Raw genomic sequence first — 26397 nt, forward strand, 5'->3', positions numbered from 1 at the left:
ACACACACACACACACACACACACACACCTGACCAGATTGCGGGGTCGTCGCTTTAACATATGTTGAGCACTATGACTTGTGTGCCACATGGAGAGACAAAAGCACCCCCTGCTGGCTAAAACCGTGATTGTCCTGTCAGTGATCATCACTGACATCAAAACGCCATTTTGAGAGGGCTTCTATCGTGTCATTTATGCTACAAAATCATCACATAGCACATGTTAAGAGTATGTCGATATTCACACCAGCATCATCGTTACAAAATGTGACGACATTGTGTGCTTCTGAGTAAACGCTTTATTATCATGATCAATTATTTGAATAAAACTTTTACGTATTTCACTTATGCTAAACAAGTTTGTCATTGTTTGCCTGTGTGAGGTGTCGCCGCACTTTGAAATTGAACCAATTTGTTTACTGAAGAGGGAAAAAAACAACTTCAAATTGGACAACAACAAAAACTTGGAATTGGCTTCTGAATGACAACAGGGACTTATTGATGGCAAAGTTTTTTTATTTGTTATTATTTTAGCACAGCAAGCAACTAATGGGAATCCCAGTGATGGCTTTTGAAGGGCTTTTCGAGCAGCCAGGCAAGTCCTAATTGTGTAGTACCACTTTGCGCCACAACATGCCGGCAGCGCTGAGCTCGACTGGAAGATGTGCAGCAGAAAGAACAAGAGGCAGAAAAGATGAATTCTTACATTTTACAGCAAACTTAAGAGGTGGGAATGACACAAACGGCTTGAAGCGTGCATGCTAGGCCTCTCATTTGGGGAACTGCGCAAGTGAGAGTCTTTTCAGTTTTCCGCAAAGTGACGTTATACAAACTGTACAAATGATCTTTTAAGAAGTTTAAATGTATTGAAAAGTAGAATTATGAAAAATCGGTTTCAGTGGCACAGGTTGGGAACAAAATCCCCTGGGAGAAAAAAAAAACTAGGCTCAAGAGTATTTTTATTGACGAGCCATATGACGTCACTTCCTTCTTGGCAGCGGCGCTCAGCGGTCGTGCAGCTCAGGAGATGGCGTCAAAGCGGGCGCGCGGTACCGGAGCGTGAAGTTCCGCCCGTCGTTGTTGTCCCAGAAATCGCCCTCGTCGGACCGGAAGTAGACGGCCAAGTGCACGGCGGCCCCGGCCTCCATTTCGGGGGGCGTGTATACGGTGAAACCGTAGCGCGCGCCCCCGCCGCCCGGCAGCTGCGCGTCCACCAGCAGGGCCTGCGCGTCCACTTGTGAGAGCCACTCGTTGAAGGTGTAGCGCACGCCCACCTCCCCGCGCGCGCTCCCGCTCAGCACTCGCACGTGGCCGCGTACGTCGAAGTGAGTGACGGAGAGTCGCTCCAGGCACACGCGCAGCATCCGAACCCGAGAGTCCGGGTCCGCGGGTTCGGGGAAGCAGGCCACAAGGCGCCCTCCCGCCACCGGGTCATGGTCCGGGTGCCACGCCCCCGTCGCCGGACGCCCAGTATGTCTGGAGAACACGTTGTTGGGAACGCGTGGCTCCTCGAACGCGTTGAAGTGTTTGACGCTAGCCAGACACAAACCGAGAGAGTCGGCGAACTGGACCCGCTTGCGCCGCTCGCTCCCGGACACGGCGGCCAGCAGCAGCGAGGCCGTGCAGGCGGGCAGCGACCGTGCCCGCCGCCTGTCGCTCATGCGCCGCTCCAGCTGCCGTGTGTCCTGCTCATCGTCCAGTTGGTCGTCCGCGGCCGGGTCAGGGTCCGATTCGCGGTTGTGATCCATCCCGGCCTAGAGCGGCGGCGCTGATCCGGACCGGGACATGACTCAGCCTGCAGGCCGGCTCTCTTCAGCCCCAATGTGCTGCTCCTGCGGCTGCCGGTCAGAGTCCATGCTGGGGCCTGCTTGTATAGGGGAGGGGACGCCCCCCATTGACCTCCCCCACCACGCCCCCCACTTGCGCACCTGACGTCACGTAAGCAACGTACTAGCATAACACAATTTTCACACACTTGGACACTATAAGCACTTTTACCTGACAGCACAGCAAGTCACTCGACTTGATGAATATGACTTGAGTAAAAGTCAATTCGGACCATTTCTTTTTACATATATGATACATGTTTAAAGGTAATAGTGGGACGGAAGGTTGTTCTGGTTGATAAAACGCCCAAAGACATTTAGTGTCGGAATAAAAAAGATGCGCGAGATGTAGTGATATTGATTGACAGCTGAGCAGTCGGGTTTTAATCTTTAATTGTAGTTTGAATTTTAATGACCTAAAATATGCCTGTGATTAAAAAAAAAAGACATTCAAACTGTCAAAATAAATAATAATAATAATAATAAAAAGTCGTTTCAACCCCAGTGAGAGTAAAAAATCAGCAGATCACAACGTCGTGTTTGGAAATCATTCATGTTTATTGTAAAACGGAAATATAGCTTGTTTCTTCTAAAAACATGTCACGTGACGTCATCACGACGTCAATCAAATTGGACTACAACCCAAACATCCAGCTGTCAGCTTACGTAACGGCGCTTCTTGTGCGTCATTAAAAAGTCAACACTGACGTCACCAGGCCAGCGTTCGTTCATTTTCCACCACATGGAGACGGGACACACAAACAACAACACTTGGAGGCAAAAGATTACCAAGACGATTGTGCTGAAATGAAATGGCGCCATCTGCTGGCAAGTCCAAGTCACTCAAAAATACAACCTTCAACAGTGCTACTTGACTTACGAGTGTTTTCTCGAGTTACGAGCAACCACCGCAAGATGGCGTAATACAAATTTTATGTTGAACTCAAAATCTACAATAAAGTGTGTGGGGGAAGCCCAAATTGGTCAATTTGCATATTCAGAACGGCTGTATTTGAATATTTTGTGCCAATTTTCCAAAGCTAAATTTGGGCCTTGGCTCAAAAAAAAAAGAAAAAAAGAAAAAGACAATTGGTCAAAGCTTCAATAGAATTGCACTCGGAAGTCAAGCTAGCGCAATCAAAATCTTCCTCGCCGTCAGGTAAAGGAAACTCCAAACGTTACAAACCCAAACGTGGAAAGCGTGGAAAAGAAACACGGCATCGTACTTAAGTCATGATTGTGCCTAAATGATTTGATTTCTTCTGATTCCAGCATTGATTGGCTCCAACGTCACGGCGGCCATGTTGGGAAAGAGGACACGCCTCCAAGCGTGACCTCCCAGAGCTGGTTCCGTCGCCGCCGTACGTGATGATGACATCACGCGATGACGTCACAGCTCGCTTTCGGACGTGTACATGCGATACATCAGCGTGACGATGGCCGCCGCCGCCACCGGAATCAACCAGTTTGGCCACCAGCTGCCAACAACAAGGTCACATGAGCGTATGTGTGTGCGTGTACGTGTGTGTGTGTGCGTGCACATACCTTGGCTCCTCCTCCAAAGTAGTCACCAGACTTTCCTGGAAAACAAACACTGATCATCATCATCACACAGTAATCAAATAAAGTGATGCACACCCAAAAAGATTAGCAATTGCCCATAGACGCCAGAAGATGGCGACAGAGCACAATAATGAAACTCTCTACACACTTGATCAAGATGGCGTAAAGGCAATACTTTTCAGGAAAGTTTTACAAATAAAAAAATGCTGAAAATTCTAAATGTTCGATTTTTTTTTTTTTTTAACAGTATTAAGAATTTTGTGTGATAGTCTTAGCAGCCAGCCCAGTGCTTCTCAATTATTATTATTTTATCATTAATAATTGTTGTAAGTACAAGTACAAGTAAAACTCTCACAAAGAGAATGCCGCTGCCACCTGCTGCAGTGGATGTGCAATTACACTAAACTTACCGAAGGCTTGGCCACTTTATCTCTGTCGTCCTGCGCACACACAAAATAAACAAACACACAAAAGGTGGCATCACATGAGTGTACTTGACACGCGTGTGTGGTCGGAGGCGTGCGCGCGTGCGGCGTACCGGGTGCAGCTCCCCGACGAGCATCTCCTGGGCGATAGCGCGCGCGTCGCTGGAATGTCCGATGTCCTCGAAGCTCTCTGTGGCGTCGCCGCCCGCGTGCTCCCTCAGGACCTCCTCGCCGCCCGGGTGCTGCCAACGCACACGCGTGGACCTTGAACGCCTCGTAAAAAACGCTCGCTTTGATAACGCTTGTCAAAACACAAACGCACGCACTCAGGGATGAACGGCGATCGCTGGCGTGACCTCGGGTGACCCCGAGTGACAGAGGAGGCCAGACGATGACCTTGGGCGTGACCTTCAGCAAATTGCAAGACATAGCCGTACGCCGTCAAGCCGTAGAAAGTCAGCTTTTGCTGGCCATTTAATTGAATGAGGGCGAGTCTCACCTTTATATATAATATAATTTATACACACTTTCCTCATCATTATCGCCCACATACTATTTCTGTCACAACGCGCACGTTCCTTACATTTTTGTGGATTAAAATCAATGCAATAATTCTAGTTCAGAAGCGCCGTGCCCAGTATAGAACAACACATGCATGGACAATTTAGTACAGAACAACAAATAAATAAACACAACAAAAACACTGTTGTATGTTGCAGCAAAAAAAATGTTAAATGTGAATTTAAGCCTTGTTTTATTTATTGCCAACTTTGTTAACGTTGATGACTGTCAGTAAGTTATAATTAAAAATCTTTTTGGAAGCTTAGTTTGCACTGAACCCATAGTAATATTATTATTGTATTGTTAGCGAGAAATCGATTAAAATACATTTTGTCTATAATTGTGTGCTGCAGTTGCAATTGTTGTGTTCTGTAAGTTGCGTCGTTGTTTGCATGTTGTAATTATTGTGTTTCTGTTGAAGTTGTGTACTTGTTTTTCTGGAGTTGCTGTGGTTGCAATTATTGTGTTGCCCGTGTTGTTGCGTTGGCGCTTGCTCACCTCCTCGAGGAACCCAGTGACGTCATAGACCTTGTGGTGTATGACGATCCAAGTGGACTTGACGGCGTTGTGCTTGCTGATGTCGTCGAGCGTGAAGTACTTGAGCTCTTCCGCCGCCATCTTGCGTCTTTGTGGCTGCCGGTGGCGGAAGCGCGCCTCAAACTTTGACTTTGTGGATGTTTAACTGCTCCCAAACGGCGACATTGCACCTACTTTCTGCTCACAAACACCTTACCGTAACGCGCGAATTTATCTCACTCAACATCCGCTTTTGTGCTTTCAAATTAAATTTCAATCGCGGAAACTTACTTTTGTTGGTTTAATTTTGAAAGAAGATGTCCGGTAAGGTTTTGTTTCGCTTCGTCGCTTCATAACACTTCAAACTTTAGCCCAATGTTTTTGGCACCGCCCATGCCGGAATTCCGGTGGTTCAGTTGGACGATGTCTATCTATCGGCTCTGTGATTGGACGGTAGTCTTGTCAATCATCGTGTGCTCAGGGCGGGACGAGGTGAAGGTTCGCGTGCGGACAGCACATGAAAATCCACTTTTTTTCCCCCACTTTTCTTTCTTTCTTTCTTAATCCTCCAGTTTGAACATTATTAAGAACAATTACAATCACCTGAAATTGGATTAAAAAATCAAGAGTCCAGGAAGGAAAACTTTGTTGTCACTCATCAAAGTATTTTTTTTTTCCTTTTTACTGTCAAGTATTAAACACGTAACAACTTTATGATTTTATGGTGATGATGATGTAATAGTTTGATAGCGTTGTTAGGGTTTGTAACATAATTTGCTACTCCCTCATTGTTCCGCATGGATTTGTAATTATCAATTATTTCTGTGCTTGTCAACTGACCTTGGCTTCTTTTCAAGATACATTGAGAGCACTAACACATTTCCAGCAGTAAATAACTTCCAAATGGCCAGCTGCCGATTCGCTGGACAAATGTTTGTGTTTACTTGGTGTCCATATGTTTGCCATCAAGCCTCCGCCGGATGAACATCTGCCGGCGCTGGACGCCACAAAGCAGCAAACGGCTCAGACGAGATCAAGTTGCTTTGTGCGGACCACCACCAGCGAGTCAAACACGCCAACGCGCATTCTTTTCTTCCTTTTTTTTTTTTTCTTTTCTCAAAGGAATAAGAAGAAAATCAGACAAGACCAATTGTTAGTGACAGCGTCGGGACCGAAGTTGCAACGCTAAACGCGTTTGTGGCTAATTCCCACAGCTTGACTTGCTTTTTGCGACGGAGACCACCCGGATGGTGATGATGTCGCAAATGTTTGAGTGTCTACGTGGCGACAACATTAATCACTCGTTTCCACTCGTGCTTGGTTCGGGGTTCAGCTGGAGAAGTGGCAGACATTGCGGATTGGTCGCCAGGTTAAGGTCAGGTGAACTGACCTTTTTTTTTTCAGCGCCTCCCCTCCATTAAAGGCGATGTCATTGAACAAACAAATGCAAGTTAGCGTGTAGCCTATTAGCGGCCTTTCTTTTTTTTTGGGCAGTGCTGGGGGGTAATTTGTTGACTGGTAAGAGAGTGTGTGTGTGTGTGGAGGGGGGGGGGGTGAACCTCATTTTAGACTCGCTCGCTGCCATGGTAACGAGAGGAGGGGTGAGAGAGAGCGAAGAAGGAGGTACAGTAGCGTGTTATTATGAAAAACAGGGGGCTTTCCTTCCTCAAGACCACCACCACAACTCACACAGTTTAACCCCCCACCTGCCATGCGGGGGTGTCACAAAGAAACAAAAGAAGGCAAACAAAGTGCAGGAAAAGGACAAGGCGTGCCTGAGCATGCACACGCCAACATGCGCGTGCACGCACACTCGCAGGAAAGCCGGGCTGCAGCATTCCAAGGCAGCCTGACAGTCTGCACCGAGGGCAAAAGTCAAGGCTGACCTGCGGGAGCATCTTCAGGCGTGCTAAGACAGACGCAAGTTGTCGGGGTTGTTGGGGAGGGGGCAGAACCACTGGGCGGTGTTCCTCAAATGTTTCTCAGGGAATTTTGGACCTCAACGGGAAGCTGCTGCTCATTTCGCATGAAGCTGCCACAACTTTCCGGACCAAAACAACATGAGGAACGTCACAACTCCTCTTGCATCCCATCGTGTTCTTCTCAACTTTTCCTGCTCCTCATTTGACTTGATGACAAGAGAGCTCGTCAGGACTTTTGGGGAAAGTTGATGAAGGCGACGCTTCAGGTCACAGATCATCTCGGAAGCCTTGGGGGAGGTCACTCACGACCCACTGGATGGGGCCGCGCGGTTTTCCGAACGCAAACCCCTGGTTCTCGTTTGAAGAAAACGCGTCGTCCATGTTGACCTGATGACCAACGCCACGCCGCGTAGGGATTTCACTTCCTTTTCCCAAAGTGAGTGCGGCCAGCAGGCGATGGTTCTAATTGTGGTCCATAACAGGCCTCTTGGACCTTGTGAGGAGACAAAAGCAGCGTGGGAAGTGTTGAACTTTTAAGGTCCGACCCATCGCACAATTTGATTTGACCACTTTTGGTGGACCAAAACTCTGCCGTAAATTTCAAAAGTTTGCCAGTAATCGAAAAAAAAAGTGGTTTTATTACCAATAGATGCCACAAGATGGCAGCAAAGCACAAAATGAAGCACCTCAAGTCACTTCAACGGAGTTCCTAGCTAGTTTCCCAAAGTCAATCTGAGATGTTTGCCTTCCAAATCAGTTTAAGAAGTCAACCGAGACTTGCGCATGTTCCCTGAACTCAAACCCTCATCCAGCTGTTGCAGAATCGGAAAAAGCGTCATCGGGAGGCCGCAAACGGGCGTCGATGTGTGCCGTTCGCATCCGTTGCCGGCGCGTGACGTTGGCGCTGCTGCTGGCCTGGTCGGCGTCGTGGCTGCTGCTCGGCCTCCTGTTTCTGCTGCACGCCAACCTGCTGTCGGACGTGTGCACCGACGCCGCCAGCAAGAAGATCCTGCGCCGCCTGGTGAGTGCCGCTGATTTGCTGACGTCTCGAGGAAATCCTAAAGAAACAAAAGATTAACGGCGAGATGCAAAGACAACACAGACGGCGCTCACTCATCGCAACTCTTTTCTTCTTTTTCCTCGAAGTCCTCGAAAAGTTTTCTCTGCTTTTTGGGGTGTAATTACAAAAGAATGGAAAAAGGGAGATGCTAACTTTTTTTTCTGGTGACAATTATTAGTTTTGGCATTTTCATTTTACAGTAGTTAGTTTTTATTTCGTTTTGAGTTTTTTATTTATTTAGTTTTAATTCGTTTTCAGAGTGGTTCAGTTCGTTTTTTTTTTAATTTTTTTTTTAAATGCTTAGTTTTAGTTAGTTTCAGTTTCAGTAATAGTTTTCGTTTTTTTATGTGTATTACATGTGTGCAATATTTAATAAACACCATGGTAAAATGAAGAGAAAAAAATTCTTACCTAGCATTGCATTTTGGCTGAGTTAAATGAAAAAGCAGGCAAGCCGAGCCATTGGAGCCAAAAGTCAAGCAGGCAAATTTGGCACCTAGGAATGACGTCACCTGAATGTGCTTTTCGATTGGCTGCTGCTAGATGACGTCTTTTCGTGCGACACATTTTCAAACGTCTTTAAAATCATCCCCAAAGGCTCATGTATTACTTGTAATTACCAAAGACTAAAACAAAGTACATTTTCGTTATAAATTAGTTTTAGTTCGTTTTGTAAACATAAAATGTAGTTTCAGTTAGTTTTCGTTTTTTTTTTTTTTAAAGCATTTTCGTTTTTATTTTATTTTGTTAACGAAATTGTTTTTTGGAATTTTTGTTTTTTGTTGTTGTGGGTTTTTACGTTAATAACCCCCCCCCCCCAAAAAAAACCCACACCTTTCATTGTGTATACTAAAACATCGATGCTTGAATTATTCCCACATCACAATTTCACAACTTTCCTTTTTGCCTTTTCTGTTTGACGTCATCTCTGAAATGTTCCCAAGTTGAATGTTTGTCATCAATGTAGCGTCTGTATTAGGATGTACGGAAGTAGCCCCCCCACCCCCTCAATTTGAAGCGGTTTGGTGTATAAGATTTATTTAGGGTCGAATATCAGCAGCTGCGTCTTCCTTTGCTGTGTCCCTGCACGTCTCTGACATTCCAGACTATTTATGGCGCAGGCTGCGTGCATTTAATGGCTTCCATCTTCAGGCCTCCCCATGATGGAGTGCAGGGCCACCGGGAAGCGCTCGGCGACCATCGGTCATCGCCGTGGACGCGATGGAACTGCATCCTGATTGGTGGATTGCTTGTTGGGTTTCCGCAAATCACCTGCCGGGGCTTTCCAGATTTTCCATTGACGCATGATTGGGGCCACTTTGCTCATTGGCAACATTTCCTCCAGACATTCCTTGCTTGGAAGCTGAACTCCGGGACCTTATATAGACTCAGCTCAACTGGACTCCAGTGAAGCTGCAGAAACCTTTTGAGATGGTCAATTTGGAGCTTCACAGAAAGGTCAAATCCAGGGTTCACAAAGTAAAATAAGGTTTTTTTACTTCCTGGACCTGAATTTGACACCTCTGGAGCTTCGTCGCAAAGGCTCAAAATATTTATCCAGGGTTTTCGCCAGTGCTTTATAAGCTTTTCTTCAATCGAGAGATCTCAACCACACTTGACTTTCCCAATCTTGATGTCATAACTTTTTTTAGACTCCCGCCGGCTGACCACGACTTTGACCACGATCCGATCCCGATCCCGTCCAGGCTGCGCGTACGCCTATGACTCTATTGTCGTGTCTTTTGTCCAGTGCGGGGACTTTGCGGCGGGCTCAGCGGCGGGCGACATGTGCGCCGACCTGTGCGTCGGCGGCCTGGTGGAGTACAAGCGCTGTCTCTACTACCGCAGCGGCAAGAAGGTGATGGAGGTCCGCTGGAGGGGACAGACCGTCATCCTCAAGTCCAAGCTGGAGAACTTGTCCTCCTACCAGCCCCTCGGAGCTCTCGACTACCGGGTAGGTTCGAGAGGAAGAAGAAGAAGAAGAGGAGGAGTGGTCCGTGGAGCTAAACGTGTCCATTTCTTGTCTCCCTGGCAGCAGGACGCAGCAGAGGACTCGTCCCCTCTGGATGTTCTCGTCTCAGCCACGCTGGAGGTACGTGGACTGCAACGCACACCTTCAGCTGATCCTGGATCAGATCCAGGATGAGCAGGTCAAATGTGTTGACGACATGGTCAGGTGCGAAATTGGCTGGGTCTGGCCGAGGACAAGGACGAGGACGAAGGAGAGGACGGAGCCGGTTTTCTAATCAAGCTTCAGTCCTCGGACAAGAAGGTTTACTCGAGAGCCGAGCTGACGTCCTTGTGGTCGCTGCTGCAGCAGGACGAGTACACCTTCCTCAGGTGCGCCCGTCGCAAAGCCGCGTCCGACTGGCCCCAGGTGACCTTTTGACCTTTCTGCTCTCATTCCTCGCCCAGAGTTCTGCAGGACCTGAGCGCGCACGTGTCCAAGGTGTTGGGCTCGTGCGGACACTTCTACGCCGTGGAGTCGCTGTCGGCGGGCCACGCGTGGGACCAGAACATCTTCTCCATGGACGAGGACCAGGCGGGGGGGTTTGGGTCCGACGGGCCGGGCCGTCGGGGGGTCCGGCAGAAGGTTCACCGAATCGCGCTCAGCTTCCTGGACATGGTGCAACACTTCGACCGGGACTTCGCGCATAAAGTTCATCTGTGTGACGTCAAGCCAGAGAACTTTGCCATCAGGAAGGATCTCACTGTGAGCATCATTGGCATTCTTCTTCTTCTCTTTCTTCTTCTTCCCCCTCTTCCGCTTCTTCTACCTCTTCTTTCTCTTATTCCTCTGCTTCCTTCTTTTCTTCCTCTTCTTTTTTTCTCATTTTCTCATTTTCTTCACCTTCTTCCTCTAATTCTTCTTCCCTTTTTTCCTTTTTCTTCTTCTCCCACTTCTTTTTCCTGTTCTTCCTCCTCTGCTTCTTCCTCCCGCTTCTTTCCTACTTCTTCTTCTTCATCATCCTTTCTTTCAGTATTCCACATTCTCAAGACAAAATTCACAAATGAATGCAGTTGTTTTATAACCTAAGGCCAATCTTTCTTAACCAATTCCAACTTTTCCAAATTTGCTTTCAATTCTCAGCTAACTTTTTTTTTTTTTGCTCCATTTGACCAAATCTTCTGTTATCATGTTAGCATTTGAGCAAAAACTCAATACAAAATGCCAAATTCCCATCAATGGCACTTTCTCATCATTTTGTCCGAATAAAATTTATGCATGTAAACATTTGCCACTTCTCCCATTTGACTTCCTTCTGCTGCATTTGAATTCAGCGTCAGTGCTTCCGAATTTCGTGTATCGTTGGTCAGGTGGTGGCCATCGACGTGGACATGGCCTTCTTCCATCCCAAGATGGAGGAGATCCTGGACCAGAAGTGCAGCAGCGACGACGACTGCAACTTCTTCGACTGCGTGTCGTCGTGCGACCTCGGCTCGCGGCGCTGCCGCCGACAGCGCGCCAACACCAACCTGCAGGTTGCCGGCAGTAATCAGTAATCAGTCGTCACGTACAACCTGATCAGTCTTCCGAGTGTGAAATGAAAACGTTTTTATAGGCTGCATGGATTGGTATCGATGAGCTAACAAAGCCGACATTGTACTGACATCAGCAATATTGCGCTTGTCGTCGTTGATCAGGTGATTTGTGAGAAGATCTTCAGGTTGTGGTTTTCTCCCACGCTGCTCGGCGCCAAAGCGGGGCTCCCCCTACAGGTTGGTGTGCTTTTCCTCCTCCTCCTCCTCCTCCTCTTTGTCGTCTTCTCGCTCAGCATCTTCTTTCCTCATCGTTGGAGTAGGTGGAGCTGCAGAGGGCGGTGCAGGAATGTTCCGAGTCGGGCGGCGTGGACAGACGAGGGCAAGCGGGAAGTCGGGATGTCCACCGGCGCCTGCTCGATATCCTGACTCGCCTCCTTCATGAGGGGGGAACATCAGATGAAGGACAGGAGGAGAACGAAGGCCACGCGGTGCTCAACTTCTAAGAAGAACTTCTGAATAATGCCTGAAAAAACTTCAGATGAAGTTGTAAAGAACCTCTTGAGAACTTCTAAAGGAGAAAGATGGTCATGACTGGTGGAAACAAGTGTGTATCAAGGCTGTCCATGACGATGATGTCATGTGATCACATTCCAGGAAGTCAACCCTTGGCCTCCAAACACTTTGATGATGTTTGATGTGCTTGCAGGCGCGAGTTTCCTTCTGCTTGAATCCCCGTCGAACTTCAAGAAGGATTTGCGTCATATATGATTAGAAATAAGAATGATAATGGTCATGTTATTATAATGTGTCTGTGTGAGAGCCTGTTGTAAAATTTAATTACAGCACACGCGTACTACATGTTGTTGAGTGTTTATTTGCACCCGCTCAACTTAACGTGTCTGCACTTGACCGTCCCGCCGAACTCAAAAAGTCTGGGTGAAAGAGACAGAGACAGAGTGATTGCAGCGCCCTCTTGCGGATAGTCATTGTAGACAAATGAGGTCATAGTTTGTGTGTCAACTTGAATTTTGGCTGGATGCACAGTCACTTTTAATGCAAGCAAACAATAAACATAAAGGATGTGTCATGTTGTGTTTTACGCAGTAAGAGACAAAGCGCTCATGTGTTGCTCACAAAACAATTCAAAGTCTATGTTTATAATTTTGTGATTTCATGTGACATACAGTATGTAACGTAGTTTGTTCTGTTTTGTGGAAGTGGACGATGTAGAAGAGTATCCAGCGTTATTTAAAAATATGTTTACGAAAAAACTTGAAATATAAAAGACGTTAGCTGTGTAACATTATTATTAGTATTGATAATATTTGATTTCAGTTTTTGTATCGAGTCGGACATGTTTACGTGTGGCGACCATTTACCGCTTCCGTTTCCGGCGGAGCTTTAGCGGAAGGACCAAGACGACGGACGCGGCGGGAAGCCAAAACAAGTTGACTTGATGCTCACATTCGCGTTGATATTCACAATGTTAACATTTGTGCTGGTTTAGGTTGACTTTGTGAACATTTTGTAGCGTGACCTCGACATGAAGTTTCGTGGAAAGATTGTCGACGTGGCCTGTCTCAACAATTTCACCCGTAAGAACTTTTATTGGAGGCTAAATATCCACTCAAAGTACATTCACGCTCGTTCGCGTGTACTTGACATTTGAAAAATAAACCTGTCCTAAATGAAAATAGCTTTTTTTTGTGGCGTACCACAGATGATAAAACATGTAGAAAATAAACTGTCAAGATTAAGCATTTGAGTAGTAAGGAAGCTAGTGCTAGTGCTCAAGACCACACTAGCTAAGACCAGAACTAAGTCCCAAGACAGGACACAGACTTTTGGAAGTCAAGTCCGCGTCAAAACCAGGGCCAGGATCAAGAACGGTCTCACTGGAGGATGCCAAGACATTTATGCACCACAAATCGCTCACTATTCACTAGTGTTAACTTGTTTAATATGTTTACAGGACAGTGTGAAGGATGAAATTCCTAATGTTGACTTTATTCAGGAAAAAAACGGTTTGGCAGCTGCTGTTGGAAAAAAACAACAGCAACAGTTAACACTTTTACATTTTTTTAAATAACTGCCATAAAAAAACTGTTTGTTTGATGTTGTTGCAGGAGTGGTGGGCACCATCTCCAAGCTGACCAAGACATGCGTGCTGCGTCTGACGGCCGATCGTCTTTTCTTCATCCTCTGCGGCAAAGTGGCGAGCGGAGGCGTGGCCATGTGGTGTGAGCTGGCTCAGGTAGCCGCACCCCTCTGACCTCTGCTCCCACATGGCCAGCTATTTTTTTTTCTCCACATTCATGTCGTCCTCCTCGCAGGCCAACATCTTTGACGAGTACCAGATGGAGGGCGTGAGCTCCGAGGACAACGAGATTTGTCTGGAGGTGACGCCGGAGAACGTCTTTCGCGCCCTCCGGACCGTCCACAACGCCAAAAGTGTCAAAGTCAAGCTGACCAAGAGGCACTGCCCCTGCCTCACCGTCGCCGCCGAGCTAGTCAGTTCCAAAGCAAATGACAACAATACAGAAAACCTTCATCTATTTGCAAATGCGCTAACTGGAATTTTTGTTTTTGGTCTAATTTAGCGTATTTTCTGGACTACTCGGCTACTTTTTTAACACTCGTTGAATATCATTCTTGACTTTACAATAGGGCCGTGCAATTAATCGAAATTAAATTATATGTTCAATTATTACACTCAACAATTACAAAATTAGCATAATTCTAAACAAAAATAAAATTTAAATATTAAATAAATAATAATAATAAATTATTAAGATAAATTTTGAGTTGTTTAACTGTATATATTTGCACAATTTTTATTTTAAATTGACTTAAGTGATCAATCTTGTTTGGTCCAAAAGAAACTTGCATAAATATAGTGTTTCAAATATATATTTTTTGTCTTAATATTTTTTTTACATGTTTAAACATTTTCTGTTTTGTACCAAAAGCCAAATGATTGCACTAATAATTTTTTTTAATTAATTAATTACCAAATTAATTGTGATTTAATATTTTTTCATAATCGAGTAGCCCTACTTTAGAAATGGACAAAATTCAAAAATCCAATATCCCCCCCCCCCCCCCCAAAAAAAAATCGATCGTTTTCAGCCAACACTACTAAGCTGATAATTAAATCACACGATTGTTCCCGGTTTCCGATCACATGATCGAATCGGGACAACACTAGTTCCTAACACCCATGTTGACCGGATTAGCTACACACAGTGACATCATCGCGCTAGTGACATGGTGACTTCCTGTCCGTGCAGCCCACCATGTCCAGCATCAGCCGGGTGGTGACGCACGACATCCCCGTGGACGTCATCCCTCGCCGATTGTGGCACGAGTTCAAAGAGCCCAGCACGCCCGACTTTGACGTGAGTACCCAAAACCGCCATTCGGTGTCAACGTTGAAGTCCCGTGTGACATGTGACGTGTTTGTCAGGTGAGCGTCTACCTGCCGCCTCTGAAGATCATGAAGAACGTAGTGGACAGGATGAAGAACCTCTCCAACTTCCTGGTGCGAAGGAACAACCTCACAACCACATGCGCTGGAACCAACGACCTGGTTAGTGACTGAGTGCACATGTGTGTGTGCGTGTTAGGTGGTGGAGGCCAACCTGAACGGCAAGATGACCCTGAAGATCGAGACGGACCTCGTGTCCGTCACCACTCACTTCAAAGACCTCGGAAATCCTCAATGGGGTAAAACTCAATTTGTCTGAGGTCACATGACCAGCGTTTGACCTCTCGTGACCCCCGCAGGGGACCGCGACTCCCAAGATGGCGGATCGCGGCCGCCTCGTGACGCGGACGCCATGGCGCAGGCTCGTGTGGACATCAGGAAGTTGCAGCAGTTCCTGGTGGGTCAGCAGGTCAACCCCAGCAGGGCCATGTGCAGTAAGTGCAGCCACAGCGCCACCTAGTGTTAGCCTGCTGTTGCCGTTCATTGTTTTTCTTCAGATCTCGTAGATTTTTAAACGCTGTGCTGTTTGTTTGTTTTTTAATAACAGTATTTGAGCAAGTCCCAATTTTAAGTTGTGCGCTTTTAGTGCAGTACCATGTTATGCCACAACATGCTAGGCAGCACTGAGCTCTACTACAGTGTAAGAAGAAGAATAAGACACAACTCCTCAGCAGCAACATTTATCATTCTTCGCAGAGGATCAAGAACATACGCCTTTGAGTTTTTTGGGTCAAATTTAGAGTATGTGCAAGTCTTGAGATAAGAGATACGAGTCGTCGATTGACCGATTTGAATTGTGAGCACACACTTGAGATAAGAGCGCCGTGTCCTGGCAGGTCCACCCGTTTGGTGGAGTGAACAAATGTTGAAAAAAGACACCTCAAGTTGTTTATTGCCACTCCCAGTTAAGTTGTACTACTAAACGAAACACAAAAGCAAATATCTTTGTGTGTTTACAACGCCTAAATAGCCTCTGCTAGCTTATTGCTAACATACAGTGACGAAGCATCTACGTGGCAGTGTTTGTAACCCTTGAAGCAAACGTTATTAGAACACATGTAGACAGGCCATGAACACAAATCTCTTAGGAGTATATTCTTAATCATCTGCGAAGAACCACTAATATTAGTGCTATAATGACAAACTGAGAGGAGTTGAGACCACTTATTTTTTTATTTTATCATTTTCATTGTTTTTTGGGGTGGTGAAGAATGACTTTCCAGTTGAACTGAATGAGGACAGAGGATTGGCCTTTTGTCTGTCCCGCAGATATCGTCCACCAGAGGGTGCTCCACCTCATTCTGCTCCACGACGACGTGTCGCTGCAGTATTTCATTCCCGCCGTGGCCTGAAGCGCTCGCAGCCAGGGACAAAACAAAACCCCCAAAAAACACTTTGAGCAGACAAAGGCGAATTTGCCGACGGAGGCGGGACTTCGCGAAAAGACGGCGTGGAAGGTCACGCTCGAAAAAGACAATAATCACTCCTGTTCATTCTTTGGAACATGAAGAGATGATATGAAATCAGTGTCCACTTTTCAGCTTCATATTGAACGCTCGGCCACACTTTGGGCTGAAAAGATCACTTGCGGGGTCACGAGGGCCCGAGCCAGGCCAAAGCAATCGATGGATGTGAACAATCGAGCAACCAAGGGAGGAGCTCGACTGTCTTGTTGGATCGAAGTAACCTTTTCCATTTCCTCGCCCCTTCAAGACGCCAGAAGACTTTTCGTCTCCCAACGCGAGCTTCTTCACCAGGTAGCACCAAATCGACGCCTCTTGTCTTGTTTCCATGTTGCATGTTTGCGTGTATGTATCCGTGTACCACGTGTGTGAAGCAGCACATGCTGAAAATATTTTTTTTTTACGTTTAACTAAAAAAAAAAAAAGGGCAGATTTTCAGCCACTTTTGTTTACAAGTATTTGTCAGCTTAAATACTTAACCCAAATGATGGATGTTTAATACCACTTTTTTGACTGATACAAAGCACCGATACCACTTTTCATACATGAAATTATTTTTTTACATATAATTTTAAAGAAATACCTATATAGCATTTTTCCTTAAAATTACATAAAATTAATGGCAAATTTCTATTCTTCTTACGTCCTGATTGTAAAATGGCCACAAGAGGGCAGCCAATACTGAAATTAGACCTTGTATCAAATCTATCGACCTGAAACTGTCATAGCTGTGTCGCCCATCCCTACCAAGAATTAAATGTTGCACCTAAATGTTAAATAAAAACAATGAATATATTTCTTAATGGTAAATACATTTAAAACAAATCTAAATTCTAATTATTTAAATCTAATAAGCATTCAAAATATATTTAAATAAGAACCTTGAATCTGTCACTTCAGTGCTTTTCCGCCCCCAATTTGTAGTCGCTAGAATTTTTTATTTTTTATTTTAAAATGCTGCATTCATATTCATTGATAATACGTTATTGATTATTATCTGTCAACAATAGTTATTTCTCAAATAGAAGTTCCATCGTTTGGTGAATCTGTGGCTAGCTTTAGCGACATGCTAAGAGGAAGTAGTGACGAAAGAACAAAAAAACAAAAACAAGTTGCTCTTGTTGTTACTTGCAGGTGCAATTTATTCATTTAAAATCACCTTCTTGCTCAATTCAAGTCGCTACATGAAGCGCCGCCTTCCTTGCCGCCATCTTGTTCCCGGTCATCCACATGCAAAAAGTAAGAGTTCTCGTCAACATCAACACACACGCTAAAGACTCTCCAGCGAGTCACATGACCTCAACCGTTCTGCCGACCTTCCGCCAAACGCATCGCCTGCCCCCTAAACGCTCGCCGACGCTACGACAGTTGCTTCATGTCGTACACGGGCACCTCGCTTTCCGGCCGGGGCTCTTCCGAGGCGCCGCGCCGGCCCTTGGGCGGCGGCACGGGCGCGGCGGCTGCCCCCTCGGCGCCGAGGTCGGCCCCCTCCTGGCCCTCGGCCACAGTCCTCTCCTTCTTCAGGACGTTCTTAGCGAGGGTCTCCTTGAGGCGCTCGCCCGACTGGCGGATCTTCTGGCGCCGCTCGGTCGTCACGATGCGCTCGCCCAGTCTGTTGACTTTGCTGCCCAGGTTGTCTCGCGTCCGGCTCATGTTCTCCCGCGAGAAGGTGGCCTTCAGGCTCTCCATGCGCGTCAGGCCCGTCTTCTTCTTGGCACCCGCACTGGCCGCCGCCGCCGCCGAGTCGGCCTCCTCTACCACCATGTACTCCTCGTCTGAGTCTGGAGGAAGCTCCAACTTGTTGAACTCCTCGCCGTCACCGTGGCCTTCGCCGCCCACGTCGTTGCCCGGCGTCGCCGCTCGCACTTCCTGGTCGCCCTGAGAGTCCACAACGAGAAAATGTCACGTAGATACTTTTTTATTTTTTCAAGTCCACATTTTTACATCCACATTTGATGGCAGCCATCATAAAAATGTGGATAGCATGATTTTCCCCCCCCAAATGGATTAATCAATTATTTAAAAATTGAAATTAGTTGAACAACCCTAATGCTACATAAACAATTTTACGTAACTTTTGTCAGCGACATGATGTATAGAGATGGCAAATCCAGGTCCATAAAGTAAAAACCCTGCCACAGTTTGGCTTTAGCCCCTTGTGCTAGCTAGCTAGCTCCCTAGCAGGTAAACAAGCACCTGGGGCGCTAACGAGCTAGCTAGCGAGCACCTGGGGCTAAAGCCAAACTGTGGCAGCGTTTTTACTTTATGGACTTGGATTTGCCACTTTTTCCCCCCCTGGCGCCATCTCCACCTTTTGACCGAGGTGTGTGTCAATCATTTTCGTTCACAGAGGCTTGTGGGGAGTGAGACTACATTAAAATCATGCTTCAAGACGACATGCGCTAACTGTAAATGTATGTACGCTTTGTAATTCTTTGTTGTTTCGTTTGGGTTTTCAAGTCCACTTTTTTGACGAGATTTAAACCCCCGCCGCGCGAATGATGTCAATCAATTGAATTATTAGCATGAGTGCGCCTTTCCAAGCTAACTCCAGTTGCTCAGTCCGAACCAAGGACTTTGCAATGTGGATTTTGGTGTGACGGCTGCTGGTGAAAAGCGCGAAACAAGCTTGGCCTTAAATTGGAGGCGCTGGCGTGCAGCGTGTCAGATGGCGTGCACGCCGTCTTGATCCCGCCTCCCTAAATAGCAAACGGCAGCTGTTGGCACAGCTCAGCGCGCCGCGGCGGGAAGCTAAACATATCGCGGCGCGGCGATCGGGTTTCCTTGGCGCTGCAAGCGAGCTTGCTAGCGAACCGGAGCGGTTTTGAAGCGCGGCCAAACAAGATTTTATGAGCAGGGACGATGCTTTGTGTGAGAGGTCAAAGGTCAGCAGGCCATTTGTGACGTCATATTTCCCAAATCTGACCTGTGAGTTCTTCTTTTCGTCTTATGTGCTTTCATCACATTTCGACAAGTCATTGGGGACGCTTTCCTTCTAAGCGATTTATTTGATGTTGAGGGCAGCACGGTGCACTAGTGGTTATAGCACATTTGCCTCACACTTCCGAGTTTCGGCTTTTGATTCTGAGTTCCATCTTTTTACGTACTTCCTCATTCCGAAAACTTGTTAGCACGTTAGCCTACGTTTTGGCTTCCCCGGCGCATCGCTCACCTGGTAGATGACCACTCGGAACTTGTTCTTGGCCAGGAGGTCCCCCTGCGTGGCCTCCACCTTCTTGACGCGCAGGTTCTGGTTCTCCACGCGCACGCGCACGTCCTTGACGTGCCTGCTGACCTTGCGCGTCTTCTCCAGAAGCTTCTCCAGGCTGGCGGCGCTGCCGGCCTGCTCGGCGGCCAGCTTGGCCACGCCGGCCTGGATGGCGCGCACGGCGCTCTCCAGCTCCAGCTGCCGCTCCTCCATGCGCTGCTGCGCCGCCTGCACGCCGTCCATCAGGCCGGCAACGCGCTCCAGTAGGGAGGCCACGCCCGCCGCGTCCTCGCCGCCGCCGCACACCGAGCTGTCAGCCATGATGCCTCCGCTCGCTTGCAGTATGAAACTGGAGGGAGGCGAAGACAGAAGAAGGGGACGCGTGTCCACGGTGGGACGCACGATCAGACTCCACCCAAAGGGGTCAAGTGGGTGGGGGGGACAAGTCTAAAGAAAGAACAGGAAATGACACGAGAGGTCTTTTTACAGTCGGCTTCGATGGGGAATTAATGGGGATAATTCAGAAATATTCCAGGGCTGCAACTAACGATTATTTTAGTCGATATATCTGCTTCTCTGATTGTTTTCGATGAATCATATTTTACATTTCTATCCCTTTTTTGCAAAACAGAATGTTATTTAAAACGCACAGTCATCCGAAATATCCGCCAGAAAATCGGCAAAATTGTTGGTCATTGTTTTCCACGTTTGCAAATGTCTTATTTTGGGAAGAAGAAAAAATCTGCGGAAATTGGAGATGATTTGCTGTTTAGAGAGTGCAATTTGAGGATTTGCTCCCAAAAACTGTATAAATACGTTATATTTTAAATGGATTAAGTGTCCCAAAGACGTTTATACGTCTTATGTTTTTTGTTTATTTTTATGCTAGAGCATACAGCTTTAATGCAGTCTCTGAACTGAAGAGAAAGCTTGAAGCAATGGTAGTTATTACAAAAACGGCCAGCAGGTGGCAGCAAAGCAAAAGAGATCAGCCAGGGCCATGTTGAAAAAAAAACTCATTTACCCACAGTTCTATACAGATTTGTGAATAATGATTACATTTAGCTATATTCTAATGCTAATTGCTGCAAAATGGAAACCGATAGAAATATATAGTTTTTCCTGATGGAAGAAGAGACTCTAATCTTTCTTTTGGTAGGTTCCATGTTTTTATAGCAAAACACAATATTCTGTGGGCCTTGCAAAATCAGTCAAAATCCAGTAAAACAGCCGGGGGGCGAAGGGGATTGCTTCAGTGAAAATAGCTGCGAGTGAATGAGTTAAAGAGCTCTAAAATGATTTATCAAAAATAGTTGTTGCTTAATTTGTCTTAATTCATGAACGAGTCATTTTTGATTAATCAATAAATTGTGGCCCCTCTAGAATTGAGTTTAATAGCGTTTTGACAGATTTTTTCCCCCACAGAATTGTGTGTTCTGTCACAACCTCTGCACGAAAAGAGTAGACTTCTTTCGTCACAAAGTTTCTCTCTTCAGGAGTAGAACGTGGGTTGGTTGTACCAAAAACACCGCTTTCTGACCAAAGAGCGGCCATCCAGCAAAAAAATGTGACGCTGACTCAAACTGAACATCACTTGCCCTAACTACTCATTGAGGTGGAAAAATACCGAGATTATGCTCGCCACCCCACGGAAAACCCCTGAGCATCTGTCTATCAGCGCCACCTTTACCCTGCTAATCCTCCCCCTCCCCCCCACCGTCCATTTCTGGAAGACTTCCCAACCTGGACGCCTTCCAGACAACTCAAAGGACGGACAAGAAGATGAAGAAGAATACGAAGATAAATGCCAAGGGAGTGTTGACCATGAGGAGACAGTTGGGGTGGGGGGGGGGGGGGACTTCCCGCACCAGCTGACACCTAAAATTATCCTGACCCCCCCCCACCCCTAAATCATATTTGGCCCGTGAGCAGCGCTTGCGTCATACTCTTCTGTGTCCCACTCGTCATTTCAGCAACCAATTAAAGCACATGTTGATCTGTTACCATGGTGATTTAATTCTACAACATTCTAACCACAGCGACACATCACAGCAGCATGCAACAGCTACAGCGCAGCCACAACCAGGACCGGAACCAGGAGCGGGACCAGTCATGGCTGCGTCATCTAACACATAGAAACGAGCAACATGGACACTTGGTACCGACATCAATATTTAAAAAAGAAAAAAAAATGATGAAAAATCTTTAAATTATCATCTTGACAAAAACAAACATTGGAATATATTTTTCCGGTGTGCTTTGGACCTGAAAACCGGAAGAGTAGAAAAAACACCCAAAGCATTTTGCTTGTCATGTGACATGACAAGAAAGTTGAGATGAGAGCGCCCCCTGGAGCACGTCAGCAGCATCACACATGTCCCCAAACGCCTCACGGTGCCTTCTGGCGGCCATCAGGACTTGTGAATTCAAATGTGTGGGGGGGGAAAAAAGCCTTACAAAGTTTTAAAAAATTTCCACATTGTGATCTACAAATATTTGAAATAAGATTCTTAAAAATGTGCCACTTCCTTCAAAATGCCAACAAAAGCTACGAGGCCACAAAAAGAAAGTTCATCAGCACATTCCAGCGCGCTCTCCTCGTGTCCAGAAGGAAAACCAATAACAAAAGAAGAAAAAAAAAAGGTAAAAAATATATAATACAAATAATGTAAGGCCCCTTAAGGAGTTGAAAGTATCTGACGAGGAAAGAAAGGAGGCACCACAAGTGGAATTATAAAAGTGTCCGTGGAAAAAGTGGATCAAGTGGGGAAAAAAGGAGCGAGCCAGGACCGGTCGCCAGGCTACATCATCCTGGATGAGGTTCCCGACTGGAAGTGAGCCAGATGTTGCTTCTGCCTCCGCCCTCGCTTGGCCTTGTTGCACCTCCTGCAGGACAAACACACAAAGCGCGTCTTAAACCCACTTTGCCTTTTTCACCGCATAACCAGAAGCTAAATGCTACATGCTAAATGCTCGTTCCCGTCACATGAACAAACACCACTGCCTGAAGAAATCCCATGCTAGCTTTCTGCTAACGCTAATTAGCTTTCTAGTTGATGTTGTTTGCTACTTTGGTGCTAAGGAGCTATGTAGAAGTGAGGGGAGGAGCTGCATTCATTTACCGCCATCTTGTGGCTGACTGCAAAGCTTGTTAGCGGATTTTCGCTATTTAGCTAAGCGCTGAAGCGCGTTTGTGTACGTACCTGGTGAAGCACATGACGAGGGCCACGATGATGGCGATCTGGACGGCGCCGATGATGCCGGCGATCAGGACGTAATGCAGCTTCTGGCCACTGGGGACCACGTAGAGGATGTTGAAGTCCACAAGCTGCTCGCACCGAGGACCGCCGTACGACGCTGAGCACCTGGAATACGTGTGTCATGTGACATGTTCACATGTGCAATGTTAGCATGTGGCGACGTGTTACCTGCATGTTGCCTGGTCACTCCTCATCTCACATTGGCCGTGAATGCAAAAGTGGGCGTGGTCTGGCGGGCATGGAGCGGAGCCTTCTGTTAAACCCTCCTCCTCGCCCGACTTGGAAATGCCTGCAACATGAAGAGCAATTTGATGATGATGATGATGAAAGAAAAAGAACCAAACGGCAGGAAGTCTTGGTACCAAACACGTCCGGCTTCATCTTGGCACCGTCGTCCTTCCTGCTTTTGTCTGAAACGGCACGAGAGGAAGAGGAAGATCACGACGGTTACGAGGACCGGCGGGAACGGTCTGTCGCGACGTTACCTTGGCAACGGCCCACATGTCGGATGTCGATCTTCATCTGTTTGAGGCAGGACGCCTCGCGTACGTGACACGGCGTCTCGTACGTCACGCCGTCGCCGCCGCACACCGGGTTGTCGTTGTGGCCGCTACACACGATGTTACACATGCAGCTACGCACACACACACACACACACACACACACACATAAGTCAACAGGTCACCTGCGAGTGTGTGTGTGTGCGCGTCTTAGTGCACTAACAGCGTGTCCTCAGAGTCTTCATCGCACTCGGCACCAAACTTGCAGTTCCCACATTTGGATGTTTTTTTGCCGCGACTGCTGCCAGATCCTTCATTATCTACACACACACACACACAATAAATACACACATGTTGTGTCTGATGTGACGACACTTCCTGGTGTGTGTTTGTGTGTATGCACCTCCATCTCCAGATCCTGAAGATCCATCTGCCGGTCAGACGGAAGCAAACAATGAGGCGGCGACATCACCGTGAGGACACATATTCAGTTCGGCTTGTGTGTGTGCTGCGTTACCGTGGTAACAGGCCCCCTCGGACACGACGCTGATGGCTCGCTGCTTCTTGCAGGCGGCTCGCCGCAGGAAGCACTCGTTCTGGTATGTGTCGCCGTTGGAGGCGCACACGGGGAGGAACTTCTTGTGGCACTGGAAGGCGACACGGCTCGCTCATTCGCCGGCTCGCAAACGGACAAACGCGGCGGGCAAGCGCACTTACGTGGAAGTGACACACGCACTTGATGTCGGCGCCGTTCTCGCGGCACGTCCCGCCAAAACGACAGGTGCCCGCGTCGCACACGCGCAGGTCGCTCTTCTTCACCGACGTGTCTGCGAAAAGGCACGCACGAGTCAGCAAACAGATGCTCCTGCCAGATGTGCATGTTTGGGAGAGATGATTGGCTCATTATGAGTAGGGATGTTTGATACTACTTATTACAGAGTTTGTGACCTCTACAGGCTTGTCGTGACCAAATATGGGACGGAAATGTCACCTGACGTACACAGGAAGTGGCCAAAGATGACAGGAAGTGAGCATGATTTGCATAATTCCCAACATTTTGCTCATTAAAAAAGTATCCTTTTTCCCCAAAAAATGTCAGATGGACATCACCAAAGTTCCCCACCACCACCTCGGGTGTGTCTCCTCACAACATTTGTATGAGGGAGCGCTTGTCACGTGAGTAATGCGTGCGGTGTTTTACACACTCACACAAAAAGTGTCCTCACTTCACACACGAAGCCATGTGTAGCCCCGCCCTGGATGTCGAGCTTGTAATTATCTTGAAAATAGCATCCAGTCGAAGACGAAACAACATGGCTGACCTTCAATCTTCATGGTCGTCATGGCGACGCACGCATATGACCCCCAGGCAGGTCACCTGAGTTTGCGTGTCAGAAAAAAAATGTGTAAGTGTGTCGGTATATCTAGATATGTGTGTTTGCGTGTCACCTGCACACTCGGCGTTCTTTCCCGGTCCACATTCGAGCGCGGCGCCTCCTCCTCGAGGAGTTCCGCTCGTGGCGGAGGCAAGGAGCAGCAGCAGGAGGAGAAGCAGGAAGGAAGATGAAGACGGAGCAGAGGAGGCCACACGAGCCATGATGGACGCGCAAGGGATGACGTCAGAAGAGCAGGGAAATCAAGCAAAGCGGCAGGAGGAAAGCAAAGATGGCCTTCAGCGCCTCATGTCGCCGAGGAGGAGGAGGAGGAGGAGAAGGCGAGCACAAAGCGGACGCGACGGCGGATAGTGGCGACCCCCACGCAGACGCACGGCGACCCCCTCACAGCCCGGACTGAGCCTCCATCCCCCACAAGGCCAAACATCCAAACGGGGGCGGCGGGGCGAGCTCCGTCTTCTTCGTCTCGTTTTTCTTGCACTCTTGTGAGCGGTTTCAAGTTTGATTTTTCTCTTTTCTTATTTTGACGTCCTCTCGTGCTCGTCGTTCTTCTTCGACGGACGGAGCTCATCAACAAAGGGCCTGGCTGGCTCACGTGACCAGCGCAAGACCCCGCCCATTATTCCCGAAGAAACAGCGCGTGACGTCAACACGTTGCCGTGTTCCGGGTGTCCCGTGCTGACGTCACGTATTACAACATTTTACAGTGCGCGGCGATACTTTTGATTCTTCCCCTTTTTAATCAATTGAGATGGATAGTTTTACAAAAAGTATCGAGTTCCGACCTATTCTTTCCATCTGTCACAGAAAACAGGGATTTAGGAAGTGAGAATTCAACCAAGAAGTTAAAAGCCAGCATTTTTTTGTTTACGTATACAGTAAAGAATTTCTCAAATAAAATAACGTAACTGCCTACATACTAGCGAAAATTGTTACTTTCATCTAAAATGATAGCTCATAATTTGTGAAGCATGTAATTAATAATACATCCTCTCTAAGGAAAGAACATTTCAAGTATGTTTCTAAAAAAAAAAAAGTGTAAATAAAATAAAAACTTAGTAACACTGCCGACGCGTGTTATTATTCAGTTATCCCGCAGAGGGCGCTCGCTAACTGCATTTAACTTTCGACACCTGAGTCAAATGTTCAATAATGATCTTGATTGATCATCATTTACTTCACAATTGATCATCATCGCTGCATTCATAATTTATATTTAAAAAGAAGAAGAAATTCATCATCATCATCGTCGGTTGCCTCAAAGAAGCTGGGAAAAGATTCGCAACAAAAAAAAAATGTTTTTCAAGCTTTATTGATCGCTTGCGTTTAAATGAGCACTTTTCACACAGCAAACAGTCAAAAATGCCTCGAGGCTTTCAGCATTCCCACCATTGCCTATACCAGTATTGATCCGCGCGCGCGCGCATGCACACAATAACAGTCGCCCGCGTTGAACGTGGACGAGAAGATTATCTAAGCCTTAATGGTGAGATTCGCACGAGTCGTTATGATGAAGCCGTCTGGGCTCATTAGTCAAGTCCCTCATCGTCTTCTCATCCACAGAGAAATTTTCTTTCTCTTTTTCTTAAAAAAAAATCCCCTTTCATAACGCAGCTTCCTTCGAGTGAGTTGAGAGAAGTGGGGGCAAAACCTTGGACTGGACTGGTCGCTATATAGGCAATGTCTGTCAATAGACTGGTCACCGTTAAAGTCACAGTTACGAAATATTT

The 26397-nt window shown here is 46.9% G+C and overlaps 6 protein-coding genes and 1 long non-coding RNA gene across 10 annotated transcripts; 3 read left to right on the forward strand and 4 right to left on the reverse strand.

Annotated features, from left to right (window-relative positions):
- Positions 1–494: 494 nt before the first annotated feature.
- ppp1r3g (protein phosphatase 1 regulatory subunit 3G) lies at positions 495–1857 on the reverse strand. The gene has a single exon (XM_086066069.1). It carries the CDS (start codon positions 1745–1747, stop codon positions 1004–1006), a length of 744 nt encoding a protein of 247 aa, XP_085922195.1. The 5' UTR covers positions 1748–1857; the 3' UTR covers positions 495–1003.
- Positions 1858–2359: 502 nt separating this feature from the next.
- Positions 2360–5183, reverse strand: cyb5a (cytochrome b5 type A (microsomal)). Its single transcript, XM_086066072.1, has 5 exons — positions 4873–5183; positions 3927–4055; positions 3799–3828; positions 3371–3405; positions 2360–3303 (listed from the first exon to the last, which is right to left on the reverse strand). Exons 1-5 carry the CDS (start codon positions 4990–4992, stop codon positions 3216–3218), a joined length of 402 nt encoding a protein of 133 aa, XP_085922198.1. The 5' UTR covers positions 4993–5183; the 3' UTR covers positions 2360–3215.
- A 1262-nt stretch (positions 5184–6445) lies between these two features.
- On the forward strand, positions 6446–12440 carry dipk1c (divergent protein kinase domain 1C). Of its 3 annotated transcripts, XR_015092087.1 has the most exons (9): positions 6446–7833; positions 9623–9826; positions 9908–9964; positions 10049–10212; positions 10288–10585; positions 11191–11355; positions 11518–11592; positions 11676–11959; positions 12062–12440. XR_015092087.1 is itself a non-coding variant. In XM_086066061.1 (8 exons), the coding sequence occupies exons 1-8, from the start codon at positions 7675–7677 to the stop codon at positions 11856–11858; spliced, it is 1305 nt and encodes a 434-aa protein (XP_085922187.1). In that variant the 5' UTR covers positions 6446–7674; the 3' UTR covers positions 11859–12440. The 3 variants fall into 3 exon arrangements, 2 of the variants coding, with proteins under 2 accessions (XP_085922187.1, XP_085922188.1); XM_086066061.1 differs by having other exon boundaries at positions 11676–12440; XM_086066062.1 differs by having other exon boundaries at positions 9911–9964; positions 11676–12440.
- A 133-nt stretch (positions 12441–12573) lies between these two features.
- Positions 12574–16329, forward strand: hus1 (HUS1 checkpoint clamp component). Its single transcript, XM_086066068.1, has 8 exons — positions 12574–12950; positions 13482–13609; positions 13689–13865; positions 14646–14753; positions 14822–14896; positions 14982–15081; positions 15142–15276; positions 16112–16329. Exons 1-8 carry the CDS (start codon positions 12899–12901, stop codon positions 16192–16194), a joined length of 858 nt encoding a protein of 285 aa, XP_085922194.1. The 5' UTR covers positions 12574–12898; the 3' UTR covers positions 16195–16329.
- A 38-nt stretch (positions 16330–16367) lies between these two features.
- LOC147156026 (uncharacterized) lies at positions 16368–25695 on the forward strand. Of its 2 annotated transcripts, XR_015092093.1 has the most exons (4): positions 16368–16599; positions 24230–24300; positions 24373–24449; positions 24564–25695. It is a non-coding gene; the product is annotated as an uncharacterized LOC147156026 (long non-coding RNA). The 2 variants fall into 2 exon arrangements; XR_015092092.1 differs by having other exon boundaries at positions 24373–25695.
- cavin4b (caveolae associated protein 4b) lies at positions 17422–21173 on the reverse strand. Its single transcript, XM_086066067.1, has 2 exons — positions 19478–21173; positions 17422–18183 (listed from the first exon to the last, which is right to left on the reverse strand). The coding sequence occupies exons 1-2, from the start codon at positions 19832–19834 to the stop codon at positions 17665–17667; spliced, it is 876 nt and encodes a 291-aa protein (XP_085922193.1). The 5' UTR covers positions 19835–21173; the 3' UTR covers positions 17422–17664.
- Positions 21510–25277, reverse strand: LOC147156028 (tomoregulin-1-like). Its single transcript, XM_086066064.1, has 10 exons — positions 24723–25277; positions 23991–24100; positions 23791–23920; positions 23677–23703; positions 23497–23593; positions 23259–23407; positions 23136–23183; positions 22942–23062; positions 22717–22878; positions 21510–22399 (listed from the first exon to the last, which is right to left on the reverse strand). Exons 1-10 carry the CDS (start codon positions 24868–24870, stop codon positions 22315–22317), a joined length of 1077 nt encoding a protein of 358 aa, XP_085922190.1. The 5' UTR covers positions 24871–25277; the 3' UTR covers positions 21510–22314.
- Positions 25696–26397: the final 702 nt, after the last annotated feature.

The sequence above is a fragment of the Leptonotus elevatus genome, chromosome 21, assembly GCF_054856555.1.
Source record: "Leptonotus elevatus isolate MCC_2025b chromosome 21, RoL_Lele_1.0, whole genome shotgun sequence".
NCBI classification, from domain to species: Eukaryota; Metazoa; Chordata; class Actinopteri; order Syngnathiformes; family Syngnathidae; genus Leptonotus; species Leptonotus elevatus.